This window comes from Hydra vulgaris, chromosome 09, assembly GCF_038396675.1.
Source record: "Hydra vulgaris chromosome 09, alternate assembly HydraT2T_AEP".
NCBI classification, from domain to species: Eukaryota; Metazoa; Cnidaria; class Hydrozoa; order Anthoathecata; family Hydridae; genus Hydra; species Hydra vulgaris.
In genome coordinates this window covers 48,961,069-48,987,500 of record NC_088928.1, presented here as the reverse complement: position 1 = coordinate 48,987,500, position 26,432 = coordinate 48,961,069, and the positions used below count along the sequence as shown (strand labels likewise).

Here is a 26,432-nt window from a genome sequence, read left to right as displayed (position 1 = left end):
CAATCAATTTAGACTTTTTTAGGTTGCATTGTGTCCCATTTTACTTGCAATATGTGCAAAAGATCTTTCACAGAATATGGCTGTTCTTCTCACACATTCCTATCAAATTCTTCTCACACCAACTCGATCAGATTAAGATCTGGTGATTGTGGTGGCCATTCCATTATTTTCAATATTTTTTGGTTTTGAAGATCTGCTAAATAAGTTTTGCAGATTTTGCTGGTACATACCAGGTCATTATTGTGCATAAAAATACACTGATCGGAAAATAAGCTCTCACCAGAAGGCAGCATTTGATTTTCTAAAATGTCTTTGTACACCTCTTTTGTCCTAATTCCTTTAATTTTGTGTAGGTTTCCAATATTCCCCCATCAAAACATCCCCAAATGACCACAAATCTACTTCCATGTTTCTCAGTGGGTATTAAACATTCTTCCAAATACCTTTCCCCTGCAAATCTTCGCACGAAAACATGACGTTTTGAACCAAAAACTTCAAACTTGGATTCATCTGTCCAAAGGACGTTTTTCTATTCTTTAATTGACCAATGTTGATGATTTTTAGCCCAATTTAGCCTTTTTGTCTTATTAATTGGTCTTAATAATGGTTTACAAACAGCTACACACAAATGCAAGCCAAATTTCTTCAATTGATTCTTCACAGTGGAAGTGCTAATTTTAAGATCATTAAATTAATTGTACACAGACCTGATTTTTTCAGCGGTGTACCTTCTATTTGATAAACAAATCTTTTTTATTTCTCTATCTTGTAATTTATTAGTTTTTTTAGGCCTTCTAGTTTTCTAGTTGCATTCTTACCAATTTCTTTGTGTCATTGTAATGTCCTTTGGACACAACATCTTGAATTTTTCATTTTTTTTGAAATTTCAACTTATAAATAATCTTCTTCACAATAAACTTGAATTCTTTCTCATTCAGCAATGTTTAATTTCTTTTGTTTACCCATTTTTTCACTTTTTTAACAATTTTTAGACAATTTTTGCCAAATTATAAATATCAAAGTTTTGTGCTCGTTATTTTTCTTTTTACTACAAAAAAGTTTATTGTTACTCTAGTAAAGGTACTAATAACACTATTTCTTAACAGTGGGCTATTTACTGAATAACTGATTATTTTGACAAATCAAAACTGGTACGAGTACAACCAGAAAACGCAAGTTAAAATTGGAAAATATTGATCAAAAATATGTAATAATATTTAGTTTTTGTTAACATATTAATTAAGTATAAATTAGAATTTAAAATGTTTGTTTATTGGCTTATTTCTAAAAATTCCTATTTTGAAAAAATAGGAATTTTTAGAATTAAGCAAATAAACAATTTCTACTCGTACCAGTTTTGATTTGACAAAATAATCAGTTATTAAGTAATTAGCCCACTGTTAAGAAATAGTGTTATTAATACCTTTACTATATTTAAGTGTTATTAATACCTTTACTATATATAATACCTTTACTATAATTAGCCTTCCTCAAACTTTTCGTCAGTAGTGCATATATATATATATATATATATATATATATATATACATATATATATATATATATATATATATATATATATATATATATATATATATATATATATATATATATATATATATATATATATATATATGTATATATATATATATATAAATATATATATATATATATATATATATATATGTATATATATATATATATATATATATATATATATATATATATATATATATATATATATATATATATATATATATATATATATATATATATATACACACACACATATGTGTGTGTGTTTAAACTTGAATTGATAATAATAAATGATTTAATAATTACATAGCAAATTATTCCTTCAAGTTTTATTTAAAGATCAAGTATTATCTTATTATTATGATTTGATAAGCTTTTTTAAGACATGATACATTTGATATTACTTTGTAATTTTGCTGCTCTTTTGAACAATGTTATTTAAGAAACCTGTAATTCTAATCAGGAGTTTTTAAAACAATGTAAAAATAGTATAAAAAAAGATGAATTCTATGAATAGTTTACAAAATAAATTAAAAGCAATTAATTAGTGAAAGAATTTGGTTTTTTAAAACAACATATTTATTTGTTTTTAGATGTTATTCTATCCGGGCATTCCACAATCCTTTGTAAATAAATTACATGTTTTTACGTGAGTCGACAGGCCTTGCTTCCAACCATACAACAATCTCTATAAATCTTTTCTCATACTTTTTCTTCTGACTCACCCTATCATTACTACTTATTATTATCCTAATGGGATTCTTTTTGGAACTGGGCTTCTTTTTGGAATTTTCTTTGTGATGGTCTTTGGACTAATGCCTTTTCTAAATAAATGGGCCTCCTACATAACCTCCTGGATCCAAGCAGGAATAGAAGCTTTTTACTCCTTCTCATTGATTTTAAGTAAAGCCTCATTCTACTTCATTGATTGAAATAGAATGAGGCTTTACTTAAAATCAATGCCTCATTTCACCTTCTTGTGCTGCTGCTATATCTAATCATAATCATTTTTTCATCTTTTCAATGGAAAAAGGGTAATGCTAAGCTCCATTTATTGCAGTTGACTAAATCTTGTATCTTATCTCAGAAGTTAAGCTCTAGAAACTTGAAAAATCTTCAAAAGCGTCTTTAACAAAGGAAGGTCTAACATTCCATCTCTCATTCATAAGACTGAACTTATTACCTCTCCCAAGGATAAGTCTGAACTATTTGCAAAGAACTTTTCTTCTAATTTAACTCTTAAAACTTATGGCAGTACTCTTCTTTCTATTCCGGTTAAATAGGTTAATCTCTTATTAGGCATTTAAATCAATCCAGCTTCCATTTCTATAGTCATATCTCAATTGAACTCTTCTACAGCTTGTGGACCACATTCCTGTCATAGTCTTACAACAGTGTTCTCCAGTCTTACAAAAGTATTCTCTCTTCAATTCTTCCTTAACTATTTATTAAGTGCTTGACTGAATCTTGTTCTTCTGCCTGCTGGAAAATGGCATCTATGTTTCCAATTTTTCAAAACTCTGGAAGACATTCTGACCCTTCCAATCATACAATCAGTCTTTTATCTGTTATTAGCAAAGTCTTTAATCAACAAATTTCTAACATCCCATATTGAGTTAGATAACTTACTGTCAGACAATCAATACTGTTTTCAATCCTTTCACTCTGCAGCTGATTCGCTAAATGATGTGGTTGAAATATTTGATTGTGTTTTATATCAAATCTTTTCTTTCTAATGGCTTTATTAAAGTCATCCTCGAAGGCCAACACTCTTCTTCATTTCTAGTAATTTCTGAAGTACCTCAAGACTCTATACTTAACAGGGCTCAATTTAATGTTCGTACATTGTCTGGCTAAAACCTCAAATTGTCCAATCAATTTACAAAGTAATAGGAAATTTTGACTGACAGGAATTAAATTCTACAATATAGAGGTTGGACAGGAATCGAACGTTATTGTTGAAATGATTTTTTTTGTTTACAACTTGACCATGACTGTTTAGATATTTTGATGATTTAAATGTTTCAGAAATGCGCTGAAAAAAGAAACGCTAAGCTAAACTTAAACTAGGAAGAATATTGAAAAACTAAAGAATAAGCAAAACAATTCCTTAGGAAAAAGAAAATAAATTAGCTTTAAAATATAACTAAAAAAACTCGAAGTTAAAATTACTTTTTGTTACGTTTTCAATTGCATTTGAAAAAAATTACTTTAAAACTTATTTTTTTAAATGTTTAATGAAAGTTACGCAAAACGCTTTTACAAATTACTTCTATTGAATGTTTAATAAATGAACAAACTTTATTTAAATTATTGAAAAGTGAAATAAATTATTGAAAAGAAACAAATGTAGTATTTTTTAAAATAATTTTTAATTTTTAATAATAATAATTTTTAATTTTTTTTAAAATCATAATTTTTAAACATTTCATGCTTTAATTAGTAAATGAAGTAAAAACTATGATTTAAAAATTTGATCGGACACCGCCCGACCCAAACAAGTTTTGATTAGACATTTTGTCCAGGACTTTTTTAAAGAATTAAATTGAGCCCTGCTTAATCTTGTTTTGTTTGTTACCTACATTAATGGTCTTCCTGATAAACTTACTTCTAAAGTGGCTTTGTATTCTGATGACTCTGCTTTATACTCCTGTCTTGACAAAAAGTCTTCTCTTTTTGATTGCTAAAAGCAGGCAGCTGATCTTGAATCTGATCTCATTCCTACAACAGATTAGGGATTGCAGTAGATTGTAAATTTTAACTCCAATAAAACTCAGTTATTTACTGCAAACAGCTATTGCAATACTGTTGAAATTCCTCAAAAAACAAAACTTATTTTTGCATGACTTGTCATTAAGCAAAGTCTCATCTTTTCACTGTATCTGTCTCTGTATTCTCTAAAAACTTTTATTTGTCTAGTTTTTGTTTCTCTGCACTTTAACCCTTTGGAGCTCTTTTGCATCATCATTTTTTCCTGATCCATACAACCTACAACTTTTCAAGTCTTCTGTCAACTGTTTCCCCTTGCTCTTTGACTCTATTTTTTATTTTCTAGTAACTCTTAACTTAATAGTGGTTGTTAGGAGTGAATCTGAATTAAAAAAAATTTAAGATAACATGCTTTAACATTCAACAAAATTGTTAGTTTGTTTTTTATATAATCGCAATTATCAAAATTTCTAATAACATTTTTGTAATATACGATTTTATTTTAGATATAAGCACCCTTGATGCCGTTCTTCGTCTTACAACTAGTGATATTCTTTATATCCTTGAAAGAGATTTTCATACTTCATCAGATGCTCTTGAAAGTATTAATAGACTTTCCAAAGCTATTGAACAGCTTAGAAAAGAAGCACAACTACTTTGTTGGTTACATAAAAATGGTTTAAGTTATGTTGAGAATGAATTACATAGTTTGAATATATCTACACTTGATGATGTCATTAGGAACATTGAGTTGCTAAAAGCTTCAAAAATCTTCCATGATAAAATTCCTCTAATTATGTTAGAAAATGACAAGAACAATGTAAAAAGTTATACATATAACAATTCATATTTTTTTGTGTATGATATCTTCTACAAAGTTTTAGCGCTATTCAGATTTATAGGTAACAGTTAATAAAATATAAGTAAAAATATTAATTTAATATATTTGTATGATATCTACAAATCAGTCTTCTCTGTTTAAAATTTAATGCCAGCACACAAAAAAGCACTGGCCAGATGTGAATTTTTAGGATTGCGCGATTTAAAAAAAATCATCTCTTTTTAAACTACCACCAAAAAGAATGCTTTGAATAAATATTAGATAAAAAAATTTGAAAAAAAATCCGGCAAAACAAATGTATTATTTAAATTCTAGATAAAACAGTTAAATGAAATTGGCAAAAAAATAAAAATTAATAAACATTTTATAAACATTAAACGAAATAGTTAAAATAAAAAAGAAATGACAAGCGTTTTATTTAAATTCTAAATGAAGTAATTAAAAAAACCTAGCATAATAAACGTTTTATTTAAATTCTAGATAGAATATTTAAAATGCAAATGACAGAACAATAAAATTAGTAATTGGCAATTACTTTTTTATGCACTTGCTAAAGTTTCTGCTGGCATGTGGGGGAGTGCAAAAAGGCTTGACTGCGGAAGAGCTGGCCAATTTGAGAAAACTGGTATATATGTATATATTTATAAATATATATATATGTGTGTGTATATATATATATATATATATATATATATATATATATATATATATATATATATATACACATATATATATATGTTTATATATATGTGTATATATATATATATATATATATATATATATATATATATATATATATATATATATATATATATATATATATATATATAATGGTAAACAAACACCTGAAATGAATAAAATAGCTATTTTGACCTCTCAAAATAAATTCTTGCCAGCTAGTTTTGCAAAATAGGGTTTGACAAATAATCAAAATGTAATTTAGAAAATGTATATACTAAAATTTGATAAAATCATTTAAATTTTGAAAATGCGATTAAAATAGTTTCAATGTTAACAATATGCTACAATTCGCTTCATTGACAAATATTAAATATGGCGTAAACTATGTATTTATATATATACATATATATATATATATATATATATATATATATATATATATATATATATATATATATATATATATATATATATATATATATATATATATATATATATATATACATATACATATACATATATATATATATATTAATTTTTGGCTTTACTTTTTTTGATTTTACTGGTGGTAAAAATCCTTTTTTCATATATGATTAAAGTTCTTATTTATATATATATATATATTAATAATAGTATATTAATATATAATAATAATGTATTTATAACTTTTTTTTTTAATTGTACTTTTTTTTCTTACTTTCTTGTAAGTTTTTGCTGCAAGTTGCAATAAATGAATGAATAATTTATTGATAAATTCAAAATTATTAATTGTCCGTTTGCGAACTTTTTAAAAATGATCCTAATGAGCAGAGATATAAAATGTGTAATAATTTTTTTAATGTTGTTGACTTTAAAGTTCTTTTTTTTTTATTATTTGTAATTGCCTTAGGTAACTAAGAACATTTTCCCTTTCAACTGCACTTTTTTTTTTTTTCAATCTTTTCATTCATTTTTCTCGTAGCTTTTCCTGCCATTTGCAAAATCATTGGAATAAATAAATGTCTTTTTAGTAAGGAATAAATATATTTTTAAATAAGTTTTAAATTGTCAACTTTTTTTTTTCTATTATTCAAGGAATCAGATCAAACATTTATTTGAAAATATATTTTAAGTAAAAACTTCATTTTATGTAACATAAGTAATTGTTGTATATAAATTTCACTAAACAATTTCTTTTAGTACTAAGTATTCAGTTTAAATTTTTTAAATATTTTACTAAAATTGTTTGGACATTTAACAAAAAATTCAAAGTTTAATTACTTGGATGGTATCGAACTTTCTTTTTTAATTGAATGGAAATCTATTAGCTGGTATTTTAAACGTTAATTAGTTGCATTTCCATTTAAAATGGTTTTGTCTAAAATTATTGTTTTAAAAGGAATACAAGTTCGTTAATTTTCAATCCTTTAGTTATTTTTGTATGTATAAAATTCAGTTATGAAGAACTATTACTAAGATAAAATTTAAACAAAGAAGAAAATAAAAATTTCGCCTGTCAAAAAAAAACAATTGACCGCCAATTCCATGTGTTAACTGGTTGAATTGACCGCTCGCCTTCGATTTCTTATTTTCCAGGGTATATATATATATATATATATATTTAAATGTTGATATCTTCAATAGGTTTTATTTGTATAAATATTTTTTAAAAAACTTCTTTTTATGAATTAATTTCTATTTGTTAAAAATATATTTATTTTTACGAAATTTTGAGGGAATATTGATACCCTCATTATCAAGTATATTGAAAACTGTTATATATATATATATATATATATATATATATATATATATATATATATATATATATATATATATATATATATATATATATATATATATATGTATATATATATGTATATATATATATATGTATATATATATATACATATATACATATATATATGTATATATATATATATATATACACATTATATATATATATATATATATATATATATATATATATATATATATATATATATATATATATATACAGCGTGGAAAATAATGGCTGGTCAATGGTCAGCGACCGCCTGAAATGACTAAAATTGCTATTTTGACCTCCCAAAATGAATTCTTACTGGTCATGTTTGATTAGTTGGAAAAAAAATCAGAGTTTTAAAAAACAAGTTTTTATAAATAATCGTGATGTAATTTGGAAAATGCATATACTAAAATTTCATAAAATCATTTAAATTTTAAATAAGTGTTTAAAATAGTTCTATTAAAATTATTTTAAATTTAAACAAAGAAAAAAATAAAAACCATCAATTCCAAGTGTTAGCCGGTTAAATTGACCCCTCGCCTTTGATTTCTTATATTATAGTAATAATAATATAAATGCTGTAGTGAGTTGAGTCGCAAAACACATAAATGGTTGTATATGCGTTATGACAGCCTACACTAATATTTATTTTATTTATAATAATTTACAATTTGTTAAAAATCAAAATTAGAGTAAAATTTATAATAAAAATCTAATAAGTCTAGCTTTGAAAGAGTTCAAAGACTGTGCATTCACCATATGAATCAGTAATACATTTTATTCATTTGCAATATTTTTACTAAACAATACTTGCCGAAACGAAGAATGCTTGACATTTATTTTTTAGATTCTTAATTAGCACTCAACACCATTTTCTGTAATCGTATAGATGGTCTTAGGGTTCTTTTTTCTTGTTATTTAGGTGCCCCAAGAAGACCTAATGGTCTTGTCACAGAGCATTTAACCAGGAAGTTCACGCCTCCTTCCTTACTGTGACGCGCAAATATGTCCAAAGCTCGTTTTGAACCCGGATCTCCTGCTTATTGAGCAAGCGCTCTTACCACTGCATAATGCACCACGGCTGCATTACATTTTGCATTACATGTGCTTAACATTGCACTTCTCTTTGTTTAACTCCATTAGCCATACACTTGTCCATTCAATTAACTTGGTAATATCCTTTTGGAAACTCATCGTATCTGAAATGTTTTTTACCAGTTTCATTAGCTTGCTGTTGTCAGCATAAAGTTTGCATATACATTGTAGTGTTTGTGGTATGTCGTTGGTGAATATCAAAGAATACCAAGAACAGATCCCTGAGGAACACCACTGAGTATATTCAACCATGATGATGAAACTTCTCCCATTACCACCCGTTGCCTACGATTGGTTAAAAAAACCTTGATCCATCTTAACAAAACACCGGATATCCCATATGCTTCACACTTGAGTAATAGCCTTTTTTGCGGTACCTTGCCAAAGGCCTTGCTGAAATTGAGGTATATCATGTCGATTGAACACTTGCACTCCATGTATGTTGTCAAAAAATCCATTATTTCCAGTAAGTTGGTTACACAAGCCCTTTTCTTAACAAAACCATGCTGGTGTCGTGATAGAGCATCATGTTGTTGCAAATGGTCAGTGATTGCTACAGGAATAAATCCTTCCAAAATTTTGCATGGAACTGACGTTAAAAACACTGGTCTGTGTTTAACGCTACATATGGGTTGCCCTTCATGAACAAAGGGGTTATGTTTGCTTCACTTTAACTATTTGGTATTGTGTCCGACTCAATTGGAAGGCTGAATATGATTGCTAGAGGTTTCAATCGTGCTGACACACATTGCTTAAGTACATACTGACTCACCATATTGCTGCTCATTGCTTTGTTTTCGTCCAATTGTTCTAGTTTATTTTTTATGTTCTTTGAATTTAACGCACTTCTCCAGTCCCAGTCAATGCTTTCATTTATTACTTTATCGAATTTCTGAAGTGCTGTATCTCACTCAGACACGAAAAAGTTGTTTCAGCTTTGTGTGTCTTTTTGCATACGAATAGAATATCCGAGGATCTGTCTTAATCTTGTCAACAATTAATATTTTGTACTTGTTCACTGATTTTTTCATGGCTTTTTTCACATTCTTTTTTGTCACTTTGTTTTCATTTAATAATTTAATATTTTTATGACTTGTTGCTCTTAGATGATTTCACAGTGTTTTTTGTCACTTTGTTTTCATTTAATAATTTAATATTTTTATGATTTGTTGCTCTTAGATGATTTCACAGTGTTTTTAAGTTAAGACGTATTAGTCGCCTAACTTCAGCCAGTATATGTGAATCCTTTATTGCACTTTTTTTTTGTTTTGTTTAGGCAAAATAAATTGCTGACACTTGCTGTTATATTTTTCTAAGAAGATTTCATAACACTCATTTGCTGATTTTCCTGTAAATTCCTTATTCCAGTCAATACGCTCTAGTGCTGCATTCATTCTTGTATAATCACCTTTCCTGTTGGCATATGATTTGTTGTGATTTCTCTTATAATGGTGCTGTTTGTGATGATATTCCACTGAATGACATTGTGTCCCTTATCGCTTGATCCTAGTGGTGGTCTTATTTCCATGTCTATCACTTATTCACTGTTGTCCATTATTACAAGATCTAGTATGTTTTTTTGTTTTCCATCCTCAATCTGAAATGTTGGTTTGGACACGCACTGGTAGAGATAATTTTCATTTAAATTGTCAACAAAGTTTAAGCTCTGATGACAGTTACCTTTAACACCAACGCACAGATTGTCAGATCATTCAATGTTGGGGTAGTTAAAATCTCCAGCTATAAACAATCCAGTGAATTTTTTGTTATCTACTAGATTTTTGGCTTCTTCTATGATTTGGTTTAATTTTGCGTTTAATTCAGGTATGCTGTTTGGTGGCCTGTAAAAACACCCCAGCAGTATGTGGTCCTCAGTTAATAGCTTGGTACTAAACCACACTTGTTCAACAGTTTTTTTGCATGCATTCATGTAACAGTCACCTGTGGTTATAATAGGGTCTTTTACATGGATTGCAGTCCCTCCATCAATACCTATTGATCTATTGTTTTTGCAGCGTGTATAACTGTTCAAATTTATTGTTGGTGACTCATTACACCAGAATTTTAATGATGTCTGTGAGTTATGCTTATGCTGTGGTTGTTATGCATTTGTGATTTTTTAACTTGCTCCAGCTGTTGCAGATGAAGTATTTGCATTTGTTGGAGTTGCTAATGTCAATTAGCCGCCTGTTAAAGCTATTGTCACTGCAGAACCAACAGCTGATACTTATATCATAGCTACTACTCCATTTTGGATGATGTACAAAGTTGACATGTCAATTAGGCGGTTTTGCTCATCTACTACTTGCTTTTGTACAATTCATTGAGCGTGTGTTAAATCAGGATTAATGTATACTGTACGTTGGTAATGAACACTGTCTTTCAGTTTTTTTGCTGCTTTCAACACCATTGTCTAGTATTCTGTGTTCTCTAATTTAGTAATCATTGGACTTGGTTTATTCACTGATTTTAACCTGTGAATTTTTGTGATCTTGTTAAGGTTCGAACAGTCAAACACTCTTTTTATTTCCTTCTTGTTTTCATTTTTTGGTCTATTTCCATTGTTTTGGTTGATTCTAGAATCCCAAATATGATTATATTTCTTTCTTTCTTTGATTTGTCCTGTGTCTCTTTACTAATTGCATTTAAAATGTTGGCTTCACTTACATTGATGGATCTAGCTGCATCTGATGCAACCACTGAGAATAATTTTTTACTTGTTACAGATTTTTGAACTAGGTTGGTTTCAAGCTTGCCTAGTCTATCAACCAAGTTAGCATTTTAAATTCTAAGTTTCATGTTGTCTTGAGACAGTACTGATATCTGTGTTTTCATCTCCTCAAGTTCCTTGGTCATCTCAGCTTTAAAATCATCAACATCTTTTTTCAATTCTAGATATATTAATTAATTCTAGATTATATATATATATATATATATATATATATATATATATATATATATATATATATATATATATATTATATATATATATATATATATATATATGTATATATATATATATATATATATATATATATATATATATATATATATATATATATATATATATATATATATATATATATATATAAATATTTATTTATTTATATATACATATATTTGGGCTGGGCAAATTAAAGCATTTTTATAGCGTTAATGCATTAATTAGTCAACGGTAAATATTAGTTTATCATGCTTTTTATTTTGAAAGTCTGAAAGTGAAAATTAAACTTTTTAATTTAAATTTATTATTTCATTAAACTAAAGAATGACAGGACTGAACAAGAATGGTTTCAAAACAGACACATTAATCTTTAGTTTACAAAACTATTAAATTTAAATTAAAAAGTTAATCTCCACATTTTAATATGGTAAAAAATTATATTTTTTTAGAAATATTTTTGGTAAATTTTACTTTCGACTTTCTAGTCTTTACAATGAGTTTGTCATGAGTTTAAGCTGCTCGTTTTTTTTTTAAAAGCTTCACAAGCTTTACTTAGTTTTTCTTTTGTAAAGCTGTCTGCTAAAGTTTTCGTTTCTCATATTTTTTTTGTGTATTATTAGTATTAGTATATTTAAAAAATTATTTTATATTTTGTATTTTTATTATGGTTATCTATAGTTTTGTAGTAGCTACAAACTGTAGGCCAATTAGTATTGTGGAAGATGTTGGTCTGAAGAATCTTATTAGGGGTTACAACAAATGTCTCCAGCGTTCCTTCGCAGTATCTCTGCACAACAGCACATTTTACAATGACCTGCTTAAATGCAGAAAGGTGGTTTGCCATTTTAAACACTGTCCAGCAAGTGATGCAGAATCAGAACAAAAACAAATTGAATCTTGAACAAAAAAGAGTCTCTTCTACAAGACATTCCAATCAGATGGAATTTGACTCTGAACATGATTAAAAGTGTTCGCAGAAACAAACAGCCACTGAGAGATGTCCTTACCACACACAACGCAAAAATTACTATGTCAACATCAGCTGAAATAAACAAACTGCAGAGGTTGGAAAAGCAAATGGAGCCCTGCAAGTGTATTTTACTCATATATTTCTCAACAACTGGTCTGATTGCATGCGAGAATGAATTCATGTGTCTGTATGAGTGTTAAGGCATGAATATGAGAACATTTTTTGTGTGTTGAAGTGAATGCAAAACATTTGAGTGAAGTAGGTTTGATTTTTTGCAGGTATGTGACTGCTTTTTGCCATTTCTCTCAGGTAATGGAGAGCTCAGATGATGACCCTGCCTATGTGGTCAAATTCAAGTCTAAAGTCAGAGCAGATCTGGAAACACGCAAGAAAAATGCCAACATCGCATATATAAAGATTGCAATCTCATTGGACCCGAGATTCAGAGTTGAGAGAGGTGAGGTAAGGGCCTCAGTCACTAACTTTCTCAAGGAACAGAGGCTTATTGCTGATGAACCTGTGGAAACAATATCAAAGAAAAAGTATTAGAGATTAAAGAGAAAGTTTGCTCTATTGGTTGCTTCACCAGAGTCTGATTTTGAACATGTAAAAAGACTCAATTGAGAACAGTGTGTTTTGATACAGAGCAGAGCCCACCATCAGTACAGAGGCTTGTCTATTACAGTGGTGGTCTAAACATGTAGGCTCACACAGCAGGCTGGCCTCAATTACAGAGAAGTACTTGCCAACACCTGAAACATCCATACCTTGCAAAAGGTTGTTTTCTCTTGTTGTACCAAAAAAGAGTGTTTCTTTATCATCTGAAAATGTGAATGACTTTGTTTGTCTTAGCAACTGGCTTGATGCAGATAAGTAAGTAAATGTAAAGTTTAATGTTACTGCATTTTTGTTTATACAACAGAACTTTGAAAGAATAAATTTACATAATACACTACTTTTGATTTCATTATTGTGATATATCGCGAAAAAATATTTAATGATTGCTCAGCACTAATATATACATATATATATATGTATATATGTATATATATATATATATATATATATATATATATATATATATATATATATATATATATATATATATATTCTATAGTCTATTTAGATAAGCATTTACTCCATAGTTTTGCTTATTTTTCACTCAATGTATGTACTGAAGCCCCCGGCAGCAGGTTATTTCAGTGTGATGTCAGAATGCTCATCTAAACTAGCAATTTAAGTTATACATACAGCATGGAAAGTAACGGCTGGTCAACGGTCAAAGACCGCCTGAAATGACTAAAATTGCTATTTTGACCTTCCGAAATGAATTTTTGCCAGTCATGTTTGACTGGTTAAAAAAAAAACTAGAGTTTTGAAAAACAACATTTTGCAAATATTCATGTTGTAATTTGGAAAATGCATATATTAAAATTTCATAAAATCGTTTAAAATAGTTTTATTGTTTAAGACATGCTACTTTAATTTGCTTCGTTGAAGAGTTTATGATGTAAACTAGATCATTATTTTTTTTTGCTTCACTTACTTTACTTTCATTTTACTGGTGGTTAATCTCTTTTTCATAAATGATTGAAGTTCTTATCTTATTATTGTTTTAATAAAAATATATTATATGATATTCTTATAATATTATAAAAATATTTATTAATTGCTGCATTTAACTGAGATTTTTTTTTTCAATTTAATTATTTGCTTCTTTTTTTTCTTTAAATCTTTTTATTTATTTTCTTGTAAGTTTTTGCTGCAAATGTAAAAAATGAATGAATGATTTATAGGTAAATTTAAAATTTTATATATAGAGGAATTCTTAAAAAAATATACATTTAGTGAAATATTGTAGTGAAATATGTTACACAAGTATTTTTGAAGTAGTGTTTCATAAAGCTTTATGAAACACTACTACCACTACTACAAAAATACTTGTGTAACATATTTCACTACGATGTTTCACTAAATGTATATTTTTTTAAGAATTCTTCTATATATGAAATTTTACCTTTAAATCATTCATTCATTTTTTAAATTTGCAGCAAAAATTTACGAGAAAATAAATAAAAAGATTTAAAGAAAAAAAATTGTCTTCTTAGTATTAAGCATCAAGTTTAAATTGTAAAAAATTTGCACACAAGTGTTAATAAAGTTATAAATAACTGATTTTTACAATTTTTCAAATGAGCAGAGATAAAAAATATTTTGAATCTGTTTAATAAAATCAGAGATTTTATTAAGCAGATAAAATTATTATTTAAAATTTTTGTATGTAACTGAAAACGTTTTCTCTACCAAATATACTTTTTTTTAAATTTAATCTTTTCATTTATTTTTTTCGTAGCTTTTTCGCGCTGATGCAAAGCCATTGCAATGAATGAATTAGTTTAAAACAAATTTATAAATAACACTGATAAACAAATAAAATTTTATTGTGCATATCTTGTTAACTAGGTGGTTTTTTAAAACAAATTAAATATGCTGATTTCAAATATGCAAACCATTTTTCACCATCACGTCAAGTTGTAAAGATATTTGGGTTCAAATCTTTAGTATTTAAGGTAAAGTCCCTAATATTGTTGAAAAAAAAGTTATTCAAAAGTATGTCAACCTGGGTCTCAAAAGAAGCGTATTTTCATAGAGATTATAGAAAACATAAATATTTTTTCTTAAAATTTATTGACAAAAAAAATATGTGAAAAAATGATAAAGACTCTTAAAAAAATTTCAACAGAATGATATTCAGCAATAATACAAAAAATACTTATTTTTATTACAAATGAATAACATTTTTAAAATCTCTATGAAAATACGCTTCTTTTGAGACCCAGGTTGACATACTTTTGAATAACTTTTTTTTCGACAATATTAGGGACTTTACCTTAAATGCTAAAGATTTGAACCCAAATATCTTTACAACTTGACGTGATGGTGAAAAATGGTTTGCATATTTGAAATCAGCATATTTAATTTGTTTTAAAAAACCACCTAGTTAACAAGATATGCACAATAAAATTTTATTTGTTTATCAGTGTAATCAGTTGCGCGTATACTAATTTTTTTTCCTTTCTTTTATTAAATTGTAATAGAAACATCAAACGTCAGCCCGTCTTCATGAAGGCGAAAAAAAAGAGACAAACATTGCTTTAATTTTTCTATAGCATTCTTAAAATGATTTCTTTTAGTATTAAGTATTCAGTTTAAATTTTTTTTTAATATTGTATAAAATTTTTTTTATTATTAAAAGAAAAAATTCAACATTAGATTGAGTATTATCAAACTTCTTTTTTTAATTGTTCACGCATGCATAATTTTAAACAAATTAACATTAGCAGGTAATTTGAACTTTAGTTTTTTTTTGCGAGTTTTAAACTTAAAGAACATTAGTTTTTAATTTGCGAGTTTAAAACTTAAAAAATACATTGATTTTATTTAAAATCATTATTTTAAAAAGAATACTAGTTCAAAAAAAAAAAAATTTTGATCGCCAAAAAAAACAATTGACAGTCAAATCCATGTGTTATCCGGTCAAATTGGCCGCTTGCCTTCAATTTCTTATTTTCCTAGCTGATATAGATAAGTAAATCCGGAAATATGAGGTTTTCTTAGCATTTCAATTCTAACCTCATCTTTCCCCCTTCTCTCTACTATAGATACAAAAAGCTAAACTAAATGGAGAAACTCTAACTTAAAGATTAAACTTGGTTTTAAAATTTTATTACTCTAAATGTTTTAGTTACCTGTGGTGCTGGTCTTCTGTTGTTGTTCTTTCTTATATCTGTTTTACTTGCATATACTGCCACTACTATTTTCATGCGTCAACTACCACAAATGGCACAAGAAATTCGAAATGGATTCATTTCAGCTTTCCATTTGGGTGCTTTTGGAAATTTTATTTTAAGAGGCATGTTACCAAGAGTATCACAGGTTGAAGATCTTAGTAATACAGTTAGTGTTGGTTATTTTCAAAACATATTCGGAGATTATTTTGATGAAAAAAGAAGCTTTATAACATGGCTGACTGATGAAGATGTTGTTGGCATGGAAAATGTGTTAAAGATAACGGTATATTTTTGGTCAAAAATTATTTGTATTCTTTTTTTTTTTTTCATTTTAGATTATTATTTTATATACATGACAAGTATATAGCTCACAAATAGTTACCTATATTCTACATGACCTTGTCACAAGGTCATGTAGAATATAGGTAACTATTTCTCTTTATTTCCTTATTAATTAAAATTAGAATTGATTCACCATACATCAGCGCCATTGTAATCAAATCAGTTGTTTTTTTTTGTTGAAATATTTTTTTAATGTTAAAAAATATTTTATTCATCATGTTGTTAAGTTTTATATTTATTTATCATTCTATTAAGTTTAATAATGTTACAATAACAACATTTAACACTGAATCTTCTTTGCTTCCTATTTATTTGTTTTAATATTGTTTTATTTCAAAATCAGATGAGCAGAAGTTAAAAAAAGCAAACAAGAAGTCTTGAGCAGTATGAATAACACTGTGTCTGTTGGATTTACTACCAAAATGCTCTGATTGATTTATCAACTGAGATTAGTACTTGTAATTGATAAGAAGAAAATATTTTTTATCTTCTTTGGCTACAGAGATTCAATTTTAATTTTATTGGGTCCAACTTGCAAAATATATTTATAAGAATTGAAATTTAGCAAAGATAAATATACATTATACAACAGTGTCCAAAAAATTAAATAAGCTATCAGAGGTAATAAAAATTAAATAAGCTATTGGTATCAGAGGTAATAAAAGGAATATATAAAATAAAAATAGCTGAATATCTATGGCGTTGGCGTTTTACCAAAAGTTTACTGGTAAATATCTATGGCGTTAGCGTTTTACCAAAAGTTTACTGGTAAATCAGAAAAATTATTTTACCCATTTTCTGGCAAAATTTTGTCAATAAATTTAGGTAAATAACGATTTATACTATACTATAAATTTAACAGTTCATTTGAAATCCCTAATTATGAAATAAATTTTCCTTTCTTTGCTACCTTTGTGAATAATATATTGTTTAAAAAGTAGCAAAGATTTTCAGACGCACTTAATAGATTATTGTTTTTCATTTTGATTAAAATTTTGTTGCGATTATGTTATGAAGTGCAACCATAACGCAGTAGTTAGAGTTCTGGCTCAAAACCAAAAGGTCCAAGTTCAACGCTGGCTCTAGCACAATAAACGACATTGGTAAGGAAAGAGGAATGAACTTTCTGTGCCTATTTATATATATTCCTAATGTTATGTATATTGTTTTCCTTTACGCAAATCAAAACTTCTTTAACCTATTTATTTGTTTGTCTCTAAAAAATATTTTAAAAAAGAAGATGGTAAATAGAATTATTATGCTAAAATTGCTTTAAAAGGTTTGAAATAGCATGATCAATAAATAAAAAATTTAATTAAAAATTTGATAATTACTTCCACTAAGATGTTGTCTGTTTTGTCTAGAAACTGATTCTGTTGGTTAAGTTTTGTCTGAACATTTTAAGAAAGACACTACTTTCTTGTGGTATATTTATTGTGACATTTATCAATCAATTTGATTTGCTTTTGGTCAAAAAGTCAGACATGTGGAAACACTACACCTTAATCAAAGGAAAAGCATTGACTTGTAAAATGTGAAAATATCAGTAAATACTTAAGTTCCACATCTGGAATGTGGTATCAGCTAGACAAAAAACATGGAATCAAAATATTAACGCAGGAAAGTTGACAATAAAAGCTGCAGTAGAATAAAAAAGTTCTTAGATTTCAATTTTTTTCCCAAAGCAACCAATTGAAGAAGTGGTTTCAAGACTTACAGCACTGAATGGATTTAGTTTCTGTGCAATTGTTAACAGCTCTTTCATTCAATCCACAATTTGTGAAAAAGGTTATGACTTTCCAAAAAATCAAAAGGAAGCAATCCAGTTAGTTAAAATGTTTTTAGTTATGTGACAATCAGAAACGATTTTTAACTACACTGAAGTATTGTAATGATGAATTAAACATTTTATACAATATTGTTGCTGCTCTTGAACAAATCAAATTGGCAGCAGAAGCCAACAGGATGCAACTCTTTTTACAGCTGAGGGAATTTTCAAGTTTCTTGTGAACAGAACAAATAAACAACGAGGTTCAACTCTTTGCATTGAACTGAAGAGTGCAGTTTTAAGAAGTTTTGAAGAGAGATGACTCTTGCAATCATGTACAGAAATATTTCCAATCCAGAATGTTTATCCAACATTAAAGAACATTATGTTTTCAAAATGCCTTTTTAAGTCTGTACTTCAAAAGACTAACAAAAATATGCTGTCTAGACATTTCTAAATGAATCCAGATGATTTAGAGTTCATTCAAGAAGTTTGTGACTCAGAAAATATTAATTCAAATCCACTTTTAGTAAAAGATGAACTCAAGAAAACAATTTATCATTTGGCCAAAAAAAACGCCACAATTTAAATGACGAATTCAAAGCTATTGCAAAAGGAATGTTGGTCTATGAAGCTACTGGAAAAAGAACTGCACTAGAGACTATTCCTTCAACAAGTATTGAATCTATGAGCAAGTCAAGTTCTCTTTAAACTTAAATCATGCCTAAAGTAACCCAAAATAATAAAAAATAAAAAACCATCCCCACTACCTAACTATTTTAATATATCTTTAACAAATAACTGATTCTCCATCAGTTGAATCTTACCTCTTGCAAAATTTACCAGACTTGCTTGCTTTTTGTGAAACTAATTTGAATTTGGTCATTCCTTTCTCAGATCTTAGTATTGATGGATATTATCCTTTTATTTGCAAAAACTCCAATAGTCTCATGCTTGGCTTGGGGCTATACTTACGCTTTTGCGTAGCACCTCTTCACTCTATCAATTTTCTCTTTGTTCTTTATCGTTCTCCTTCTTCTCAAAACTGCACCCTTTTAGATTTCTGATCAAATTGACCATACTTTTTCTTTTTACCCCTCTGCCAATATTGTTATTATTGATAACTTTAAAGCTCATCACACTAAATGGCTTGGCTCTAACACCGCTGACCCTGTTGACACTAAAGTCCATAACTTCTGTATTTTTCAACCTCTTATTCTGATAGTTAACTTTGTAACTTGTTTTCCAGACAACCCTAATCACTTACCTTCACACCTTTTTTTTGTGTCTTGCCTCTGACCCTAATTTGTGTTCAGTTTCTCCTTTTTCTCCTTTAAGTAGTTCCGACCATGAAATGATCACTATAAATCTTTTATCTCATACTTCTTCTTTGGACCTATCATCACACTACTTACTACTACCCTAAAACTGACTGTGATTATTTTGGTGATTTTTTTTGTGACGGTCTTTGATGCTGATGTCTTATCTCTCTCTGCTGATAAATGCGCCTCCTGGATCCAGGCAGAAGCGAAACCTTTCATTCCTCATCATGGTTTCCAAGTCAAGCCACTTCTACTAAATGCTTTTTGTTCAGCTGCTATATCTAATTGTAATCATTTTTTTCATCTTTGTCAAAAGAACAACTCTCTTGAGAACAAGCACCTATTTATTATTGCAAGAATTTGATGTAAAAAGGTGCTATATGATGCTAAGCTTTATTATTCCCAGATCACTAAATCTCGTATCTTATCTCAGAAGTTAGGTTCTAGAGACTTTTGGAAAATCTTCAATAGAGTCATTAACATTAAGGTTGGTTTAAAATTCCATCTCTCATTTATGGGACTGATCTTATTACCTCTCTATTGGATGAGGCATAACTATTTGCAAAGAACTTTTCTTCTAATTTGGGTCAATTTCGAAATTTTAATTTATGGCCATTCTCTTCCTCCCATTCCAATTAAACAGGTTAACCCTTAAGTGCTAAAGTCATATTTCAATCAAACTTGTGGTCCAGACAACATTCCTGTTATAGTCTTATAAAAGTGTTCTCCAGAACTCTCTTTAATTCTCCCTTAACTATTTATTAAGTGCTTGACTGAATCTTGTTCTCAAGCCTGATAGAAAATGACATCTGTGGTTCCAATATTGACACATTTAAAGCTTTTGACAATGTTTGGCCTGCTAGTCTTCCCTATAAGCTTGCTTTATATGGTGTACCTGGGAAAGTTGAGTTAAAATCTTGAGCTTTTTCAATCGTTTCTATCTAACTGCTTTTTAAAGTCATCCTTGAAGGCCAACATTCTTCTTCATTTCCAGTAACTTCTGTTACTGTTGCAGGTTGCAACATATATATATATATATATATATATATATATATATATATATATATATATATATATATATATATATATATATATATATATATATATATATATATATATGCGAACTAACATTTAATTTTTTATTTCTTTTTCTTGTTTAAAAATGATTTTTTTTTAACAAAAAATAATGAATTAAAAAAATGCATTACAATTACTTAGCTTCTCAAATGTAAAATATGTTATAAAAAATAGAAAAAAAACTAACAGTTTTTTATTTTTATTGATTTAGTTTCGTAAAGCTAATGGCGGACCTTATGACGCAACAAAGTTTTCTAGTTTAAAATGTGAAGTTTTAATAGAAGGGTCATCTTTAGAAGTAAATCTTGTTTTCTGCGAAGAGAAAAATTGTATCATGATTTATTTTACTCCAATAAAAGCTGGTAACTACAGTATTTCCATTATTGCTAATGGAAAAGTTTTAGCAAATTGTCCAATTTCAAAAGAGTATAAAGCAGGTAATTTAAAGCATAATCACTTTAAATTTTATTAAGTGCATTTGCATAACAATAATATTTATTTTAAAGTTTGTTTATCATTTTTTTACTAATATTTAATAATATTACTGTAATATGTTACAGAAAAAATTGATACCACAAGGAGTGGTCTTTTACTTCCAAGTTCTTTATTAATTCTTGAAGAAAATCAAAGTGAGTTAATAAGTTTTGATGAGCGAGACAAATATGGTAATCAATGTTATTCACTGGTTGAAGAGCTTTACAAGTACCAGTTTCATATTTATGCAGTAAGTTTCTTGTGTACAGTTCTATAAAATTTTGTACTTGTTCGTACATTAAGAATAAATCTCTATTGCATACTTTTTAAAGAATCTGACACTTTTTGTAAAATGAATGAGACACAAAAGTGTTTGAGATGTGTAATTTGAAATGATGTTAGTGCAGAGAATTTCTTTTTATTTTATGCAGTTCTTTTTAAAATATTATTTACATATATTGATTACAAGAGAGGATATGTCTGGTAATTAATAAAGGAAATATTTTAATATTATTAGTTAGAAAGAAAATTCTTTAGGGGTTGTCTTCAATTACATCACACAATTTTTGATCGTTTTTGACCCCCTCCCCCCCTTGTCACAAGATCGTAACTCTTTAGTAACAAGTTCTGTATGAGTCATCACAAAACCACTAAGCCCTCCCCCTAAAGCGTGACAGTTTATGAACAACCCTTATATAAATGCATCAGATTAAATGTAGATAAATGGTAATAAAAAATAATTTTTTATTATAATCTTTCTTAAAATGAAATTTTTTATTATAATCTTTCTCAAAGCATAAAACTAAAGGTATATGTTCTATACCTATAGTTTTAAGATATTATTGTTATTTTTGAATACTACAAGTAAGCAACTGCATCTCAAAACATAGCAATACAGAGCAAGATGAGTGTTATTAAATCAATGCTTGGTATTTTGATATTATATCACTTTGTATCAAAATATGATTTTTATGTCATTAAAAATTTTAAATTTTAGTTTGTTGATAGTTTTAGATTTTTTTAAGAAGTTATAATTTTTTATGACAAGTTATTAATTTTCAAGGTAAATTCCAATAAATTCGTGTTGTGATAAATAAGTTTATAATTTTAATGGTGACTTTTCCAATTTTTAGCTGAAGTTCCAGACGAACCTGGAAATAATAGCTGTCAGTTTCTGACATTTCCTCCAGAGTTTTCTTTTTTTTTTTTTTAATTCTTGATGGTTGTGGGTAAGGTGTAAAATAAGTGTCTTATGTGTAGATTTGGGTTTAGAATGCTTGGCAGGTGTTTTCACTGTTGTTAGTGCACATTTCTTGTCAACTGTGCTAACAATGGAAAAATAGAGGCATTTTTTATCCACCATCAACTTTGTGCTTTTCAGAATAATAATAAAACAGAATAATAGAAATTTTGTTTTGCTTTATCTTATTGATATACAATGACTTTGCAAATGGTAAACATCTTTTTTTAACCGAAAAAATAGAAAAGTAATTAAGTAAAGAAAAAGTATATATAATAATAATAGTTATAAAGTTTGATTATGAAATAATATGTACCTTTTAAGTCATTATCAAAGATTAAGTTCCCTAATGTTAAAATTGCGCTTGGTATTAACCTTATGCTAATGATAACATTAGCACAGCATTAAAGCATTAGAGCTACATACAGTAGATTGTTTCTAACTCTGAAAAGTCAAAATTTCACTATGAGTTAGAAAGATTTTTAATTTCCCTTGAATTTTTTTTATCAGTTTAGTATAAAATAATCTAAGTCATCTAATCACCTGATTATGTTGTAATCTTGTTGAATCATTCACTGACTTTTATTTTTTTATATATACACACTATGTGTCTTGCAACAACAGAAGAGCATTAGAATATAAGTGACCTATAGTAAATTAATTTTCTTTATTTTTCTTAAGCTTGGATATCCTACTGATCGAATTTCTCCCCAGCTGTTATTTATTGAAGAACCTGATGCAAAATTACATCAAGCATGGATAACTTTAAGTAAAGCTGGTATTTACTCTGCAGCTATATACTATGACGATAAATTATTTAGTGAAAATGTTACTTTAGTCGTACTTACAAGTAAATCAGATATTTTTTTTTCTTTTAATTTTCATGTCAATTTTTTAAAACTTTAATGAAGTACAAACATCTGACAGCTGACATTATAATAGCTGTTGAGTGTATTGTTTTTTTTAATGTTGAGAATTCAAAATACTTTGATAAATAATACAAGTGGCGCCGTAGGAAACTTTAATAATTAAGTGGCGCTATGGGAAATTTTAATAATTAAGATGCGCCATAGGAAGTTTAATAATTAAGTGGCACCATTAAAAGTTTAGGCCTTTAACCCTTATTCTTTTGACCCCTTATGAATTGGTTTTTGACAAATTGAACCTAAACCTTCTTTTTACAGATGTTGTAATAATGTTAAAGACATTTGAAGATATTTAAGTTTTCTCTTCTGTATACTGATTTGTTTTAATAGTTTTGATAAGTGTCTATGGTTCTGCCTTTCAAAAATGCTGTAAAAAACTATTCAAGATATTATCAAAAAATATATCGAACTATTACATTACAGACCTTATCACGAGATTGAAAAATGATATTGAAAAAGTGTAAGGCATATAAGTATATCTTGTTAAAGATAAAATTGTTTCATAAGCATATTTTAAATTACCAATTAGCAGTTTTATTTATTTTCAAACCAATTTAAAAATCTTAAACTCTAATTTAAAAACCAGTTTAAAAATCTTAAGTTTGAGCAGTTTATAGATTTTATTAATGTAGTTACCAAAGTAATTTTAATAAAAATTTTGAGCAAATTGTAGAAAGATTTTATTAACTGACAATAAGATAATCAGGAACATAAATTACTTGCATAAATATAAATAATGTCATAAGAAAAATGAAATATAAATGAAAACAGAAAAATTTGTGTTGAGAAACAACTTCAAAACTAAAAAAAATTGTTCAATAATAAAATTATTATATATTAAAAAAAGTTTAATTACTAAATTCTGTTAAATATTATATGCCTACAGACCTTGCTGATGGTAGATCTTGTAATGATTTTAGAAATAAAGATTGCTCAATGTAATATGAATATACAAAAAATAACCTTAAATCAAATAAAATTAAAGATTATAAAAAGTTTAAATTTGAAACTTTTTTTTTTTTTTTTCTTAGTTTGTGAGTATCAAAATAATATAAAGTTAAATTGAAAAAAAAAGTTAAAATTAAAATAAATGGTTTATTTTAATATTATTAAAAAAACACACTGACTTTAATCAAAATAATTTATTTCACAGTTGCAGTGAAAATATTTTTTTACAATGATAAATTTTGACTTAATATTTTCTAAATAAATGCTGCATATAAATTATGAAATACAACTCAAATATTCTATGAGATTACAGTTTTGGCAAAACTTAAATCATTTAACACATTGTTAAAATTGCCATTTTGTACATAAAATGTGTGCATAAATATGTTAACAAGGCCTCACATTACCTGATAGTCAAAATTTTCAGACTAGGTAGAAATCTATTAAAACTCTATCTTTGTAATTTTTTTTTGTAATTTTGTTATAAATAAAAGTTAAAGCTCAGAAAGAGGTTTGCAGAAAGAACAAAAATGTTTAGAACTGTTTAAAAATCACATACATTTTTGTTAGTCAAGTTGACAATAATTGTTAGATGATTTTATGATGACAATAATGATGCAGTTGATGAAGAAAATTTTACAATAAATCAAAAAGTTTATTTCTAAAATCTTACCTCAATTAACGATCAAAATAAATCACAAGAGGTCATTTTCATCATTGTTTTATTGTCCTTACTTTTGAACTTATATTGGTTGAACATTTCCTATAATGGCATTTTTTCATTAATCATTGGATTGTGTATCACTCAAGTGAAGTTTTTTATGAACAGCTATTGTAATAATATTTATTGTAAGCAACTTGATGATTCAATGTTGAGATTTCAATGAGATTCAATGTTTGTAGTAGATTCAACAATATTTTTATTCTTTTCTCAGAAAAAATAAAAGTGTTAAGAGCAGTTTAAAATGGTTGCGTATATTTTTGATATTGAAAATATTGATGCACTTTGTCTAAATAGTTTAAAACATAATTAGAAGATTCTAGGTATTATTAGCATTTGAAGATTCCTCCATTGTAAAAGTATTCTATTTATTGGTAAAATATCAAAGCATTAAATGAATGAAGAAAAGTGTATTTATTAATAAAAAGCTCCTCCAATAGCTAATATTAATGTAGCTAAATGTTGCACTCTCATTCTCTCTCTCTCAGTCATCCATATTAAATGGTTTATTTTTTTTCTGCTATTAAAATATGACAAAATCATCAAAAAAATAGGTTTTCACTGATTTCTTTTGGCATCTTTTGTTATATCTTTGTAGTTTTTGTGTTTATTACAAAAACATGTTAAGCCTCAAGTATAGTTTTGTTTTATTTAAATTTTCTTTCATTATAATCACTGTTATCATTATCTACAAGTAAAACATAAAGGTATATATGTTATATATATTCAATATGGGTATCAACTAAACTGCATTAAATACTTTTCGTTTCTTGCGAACTTTTTTTCCTTTTCCTTTTTTTCTTGTGAAATTTTTTTACTTTCTTTTTTTTTTAATTTTCTAATATAAAAACTATAAGATATGAAAGCATTTTATATAAAAAATTTATTCAGAAAAAATGTTTATAGAAATGAAGTAAATGTAGAATTGAAAAACCTTTTTATACACTCACTACACTGACTGTCACTCACTACACTGACTGTCACTCACTACACTGACTGTCACTCACTACGCTGACTGTCACTCACTACACTGACTGACACTCACTACACTGACTGACTCATTACACTAACTTACACTCGCTACACTGACTGACACTATATACACTGACTAACACTCACTACATCCACTGACACTCAATACACTGGCTGACAGTCATTACACTGGCTGAAAGTCACTACACTGACTGACAGTCACTACACTGACTGACAGTCAAATACACTGACTAACACTCACTACACTGACTGACAGTCACTACAGACTTTTTAAATATTTACTTAA

The 26,432-nt window shown here is 27.3% G+C and overlaps 1 protein-coding gene across 1 annotated transcript in view; it reads left to right on the top strand.

Annotated features, from left to right (window-relative positions):
* LOC100204104 (apoptosis-resistant E3 ubiquitin protein ligase 1) overlaps positions 1 to 26,432 on the top strand; it is a 69,175-nt gene that overhangs the window by 7,562 nt on the left and 35,181 nt on the right. Inside the window, exons 2-6 of the mRNA XM_065805955.1 lie at positions 4,752 to 5,147; positions 16,290 to 16,618; positions 21,056 to 21,281; positions 21,405 to 21,568; positions 23,240 to 23,408. Coding sequence (XP_065662027.1) covers positions 4,752 to 5,147; positions 16,290 to 16,618; positions 21,056 to 21,281; positions 21,405 to 21,568; positions 23,240 to 23,408 — 1,284 coding nt within the window. The remainder of the gene's footprint in view (positions 1 to 4,751; positions 5,148 to 16,289; positions 16,619 to 21,055; positions 21,282 to 21,404; positions 21,569 to 23,239; positions 23,409 to 26,432) is intronic.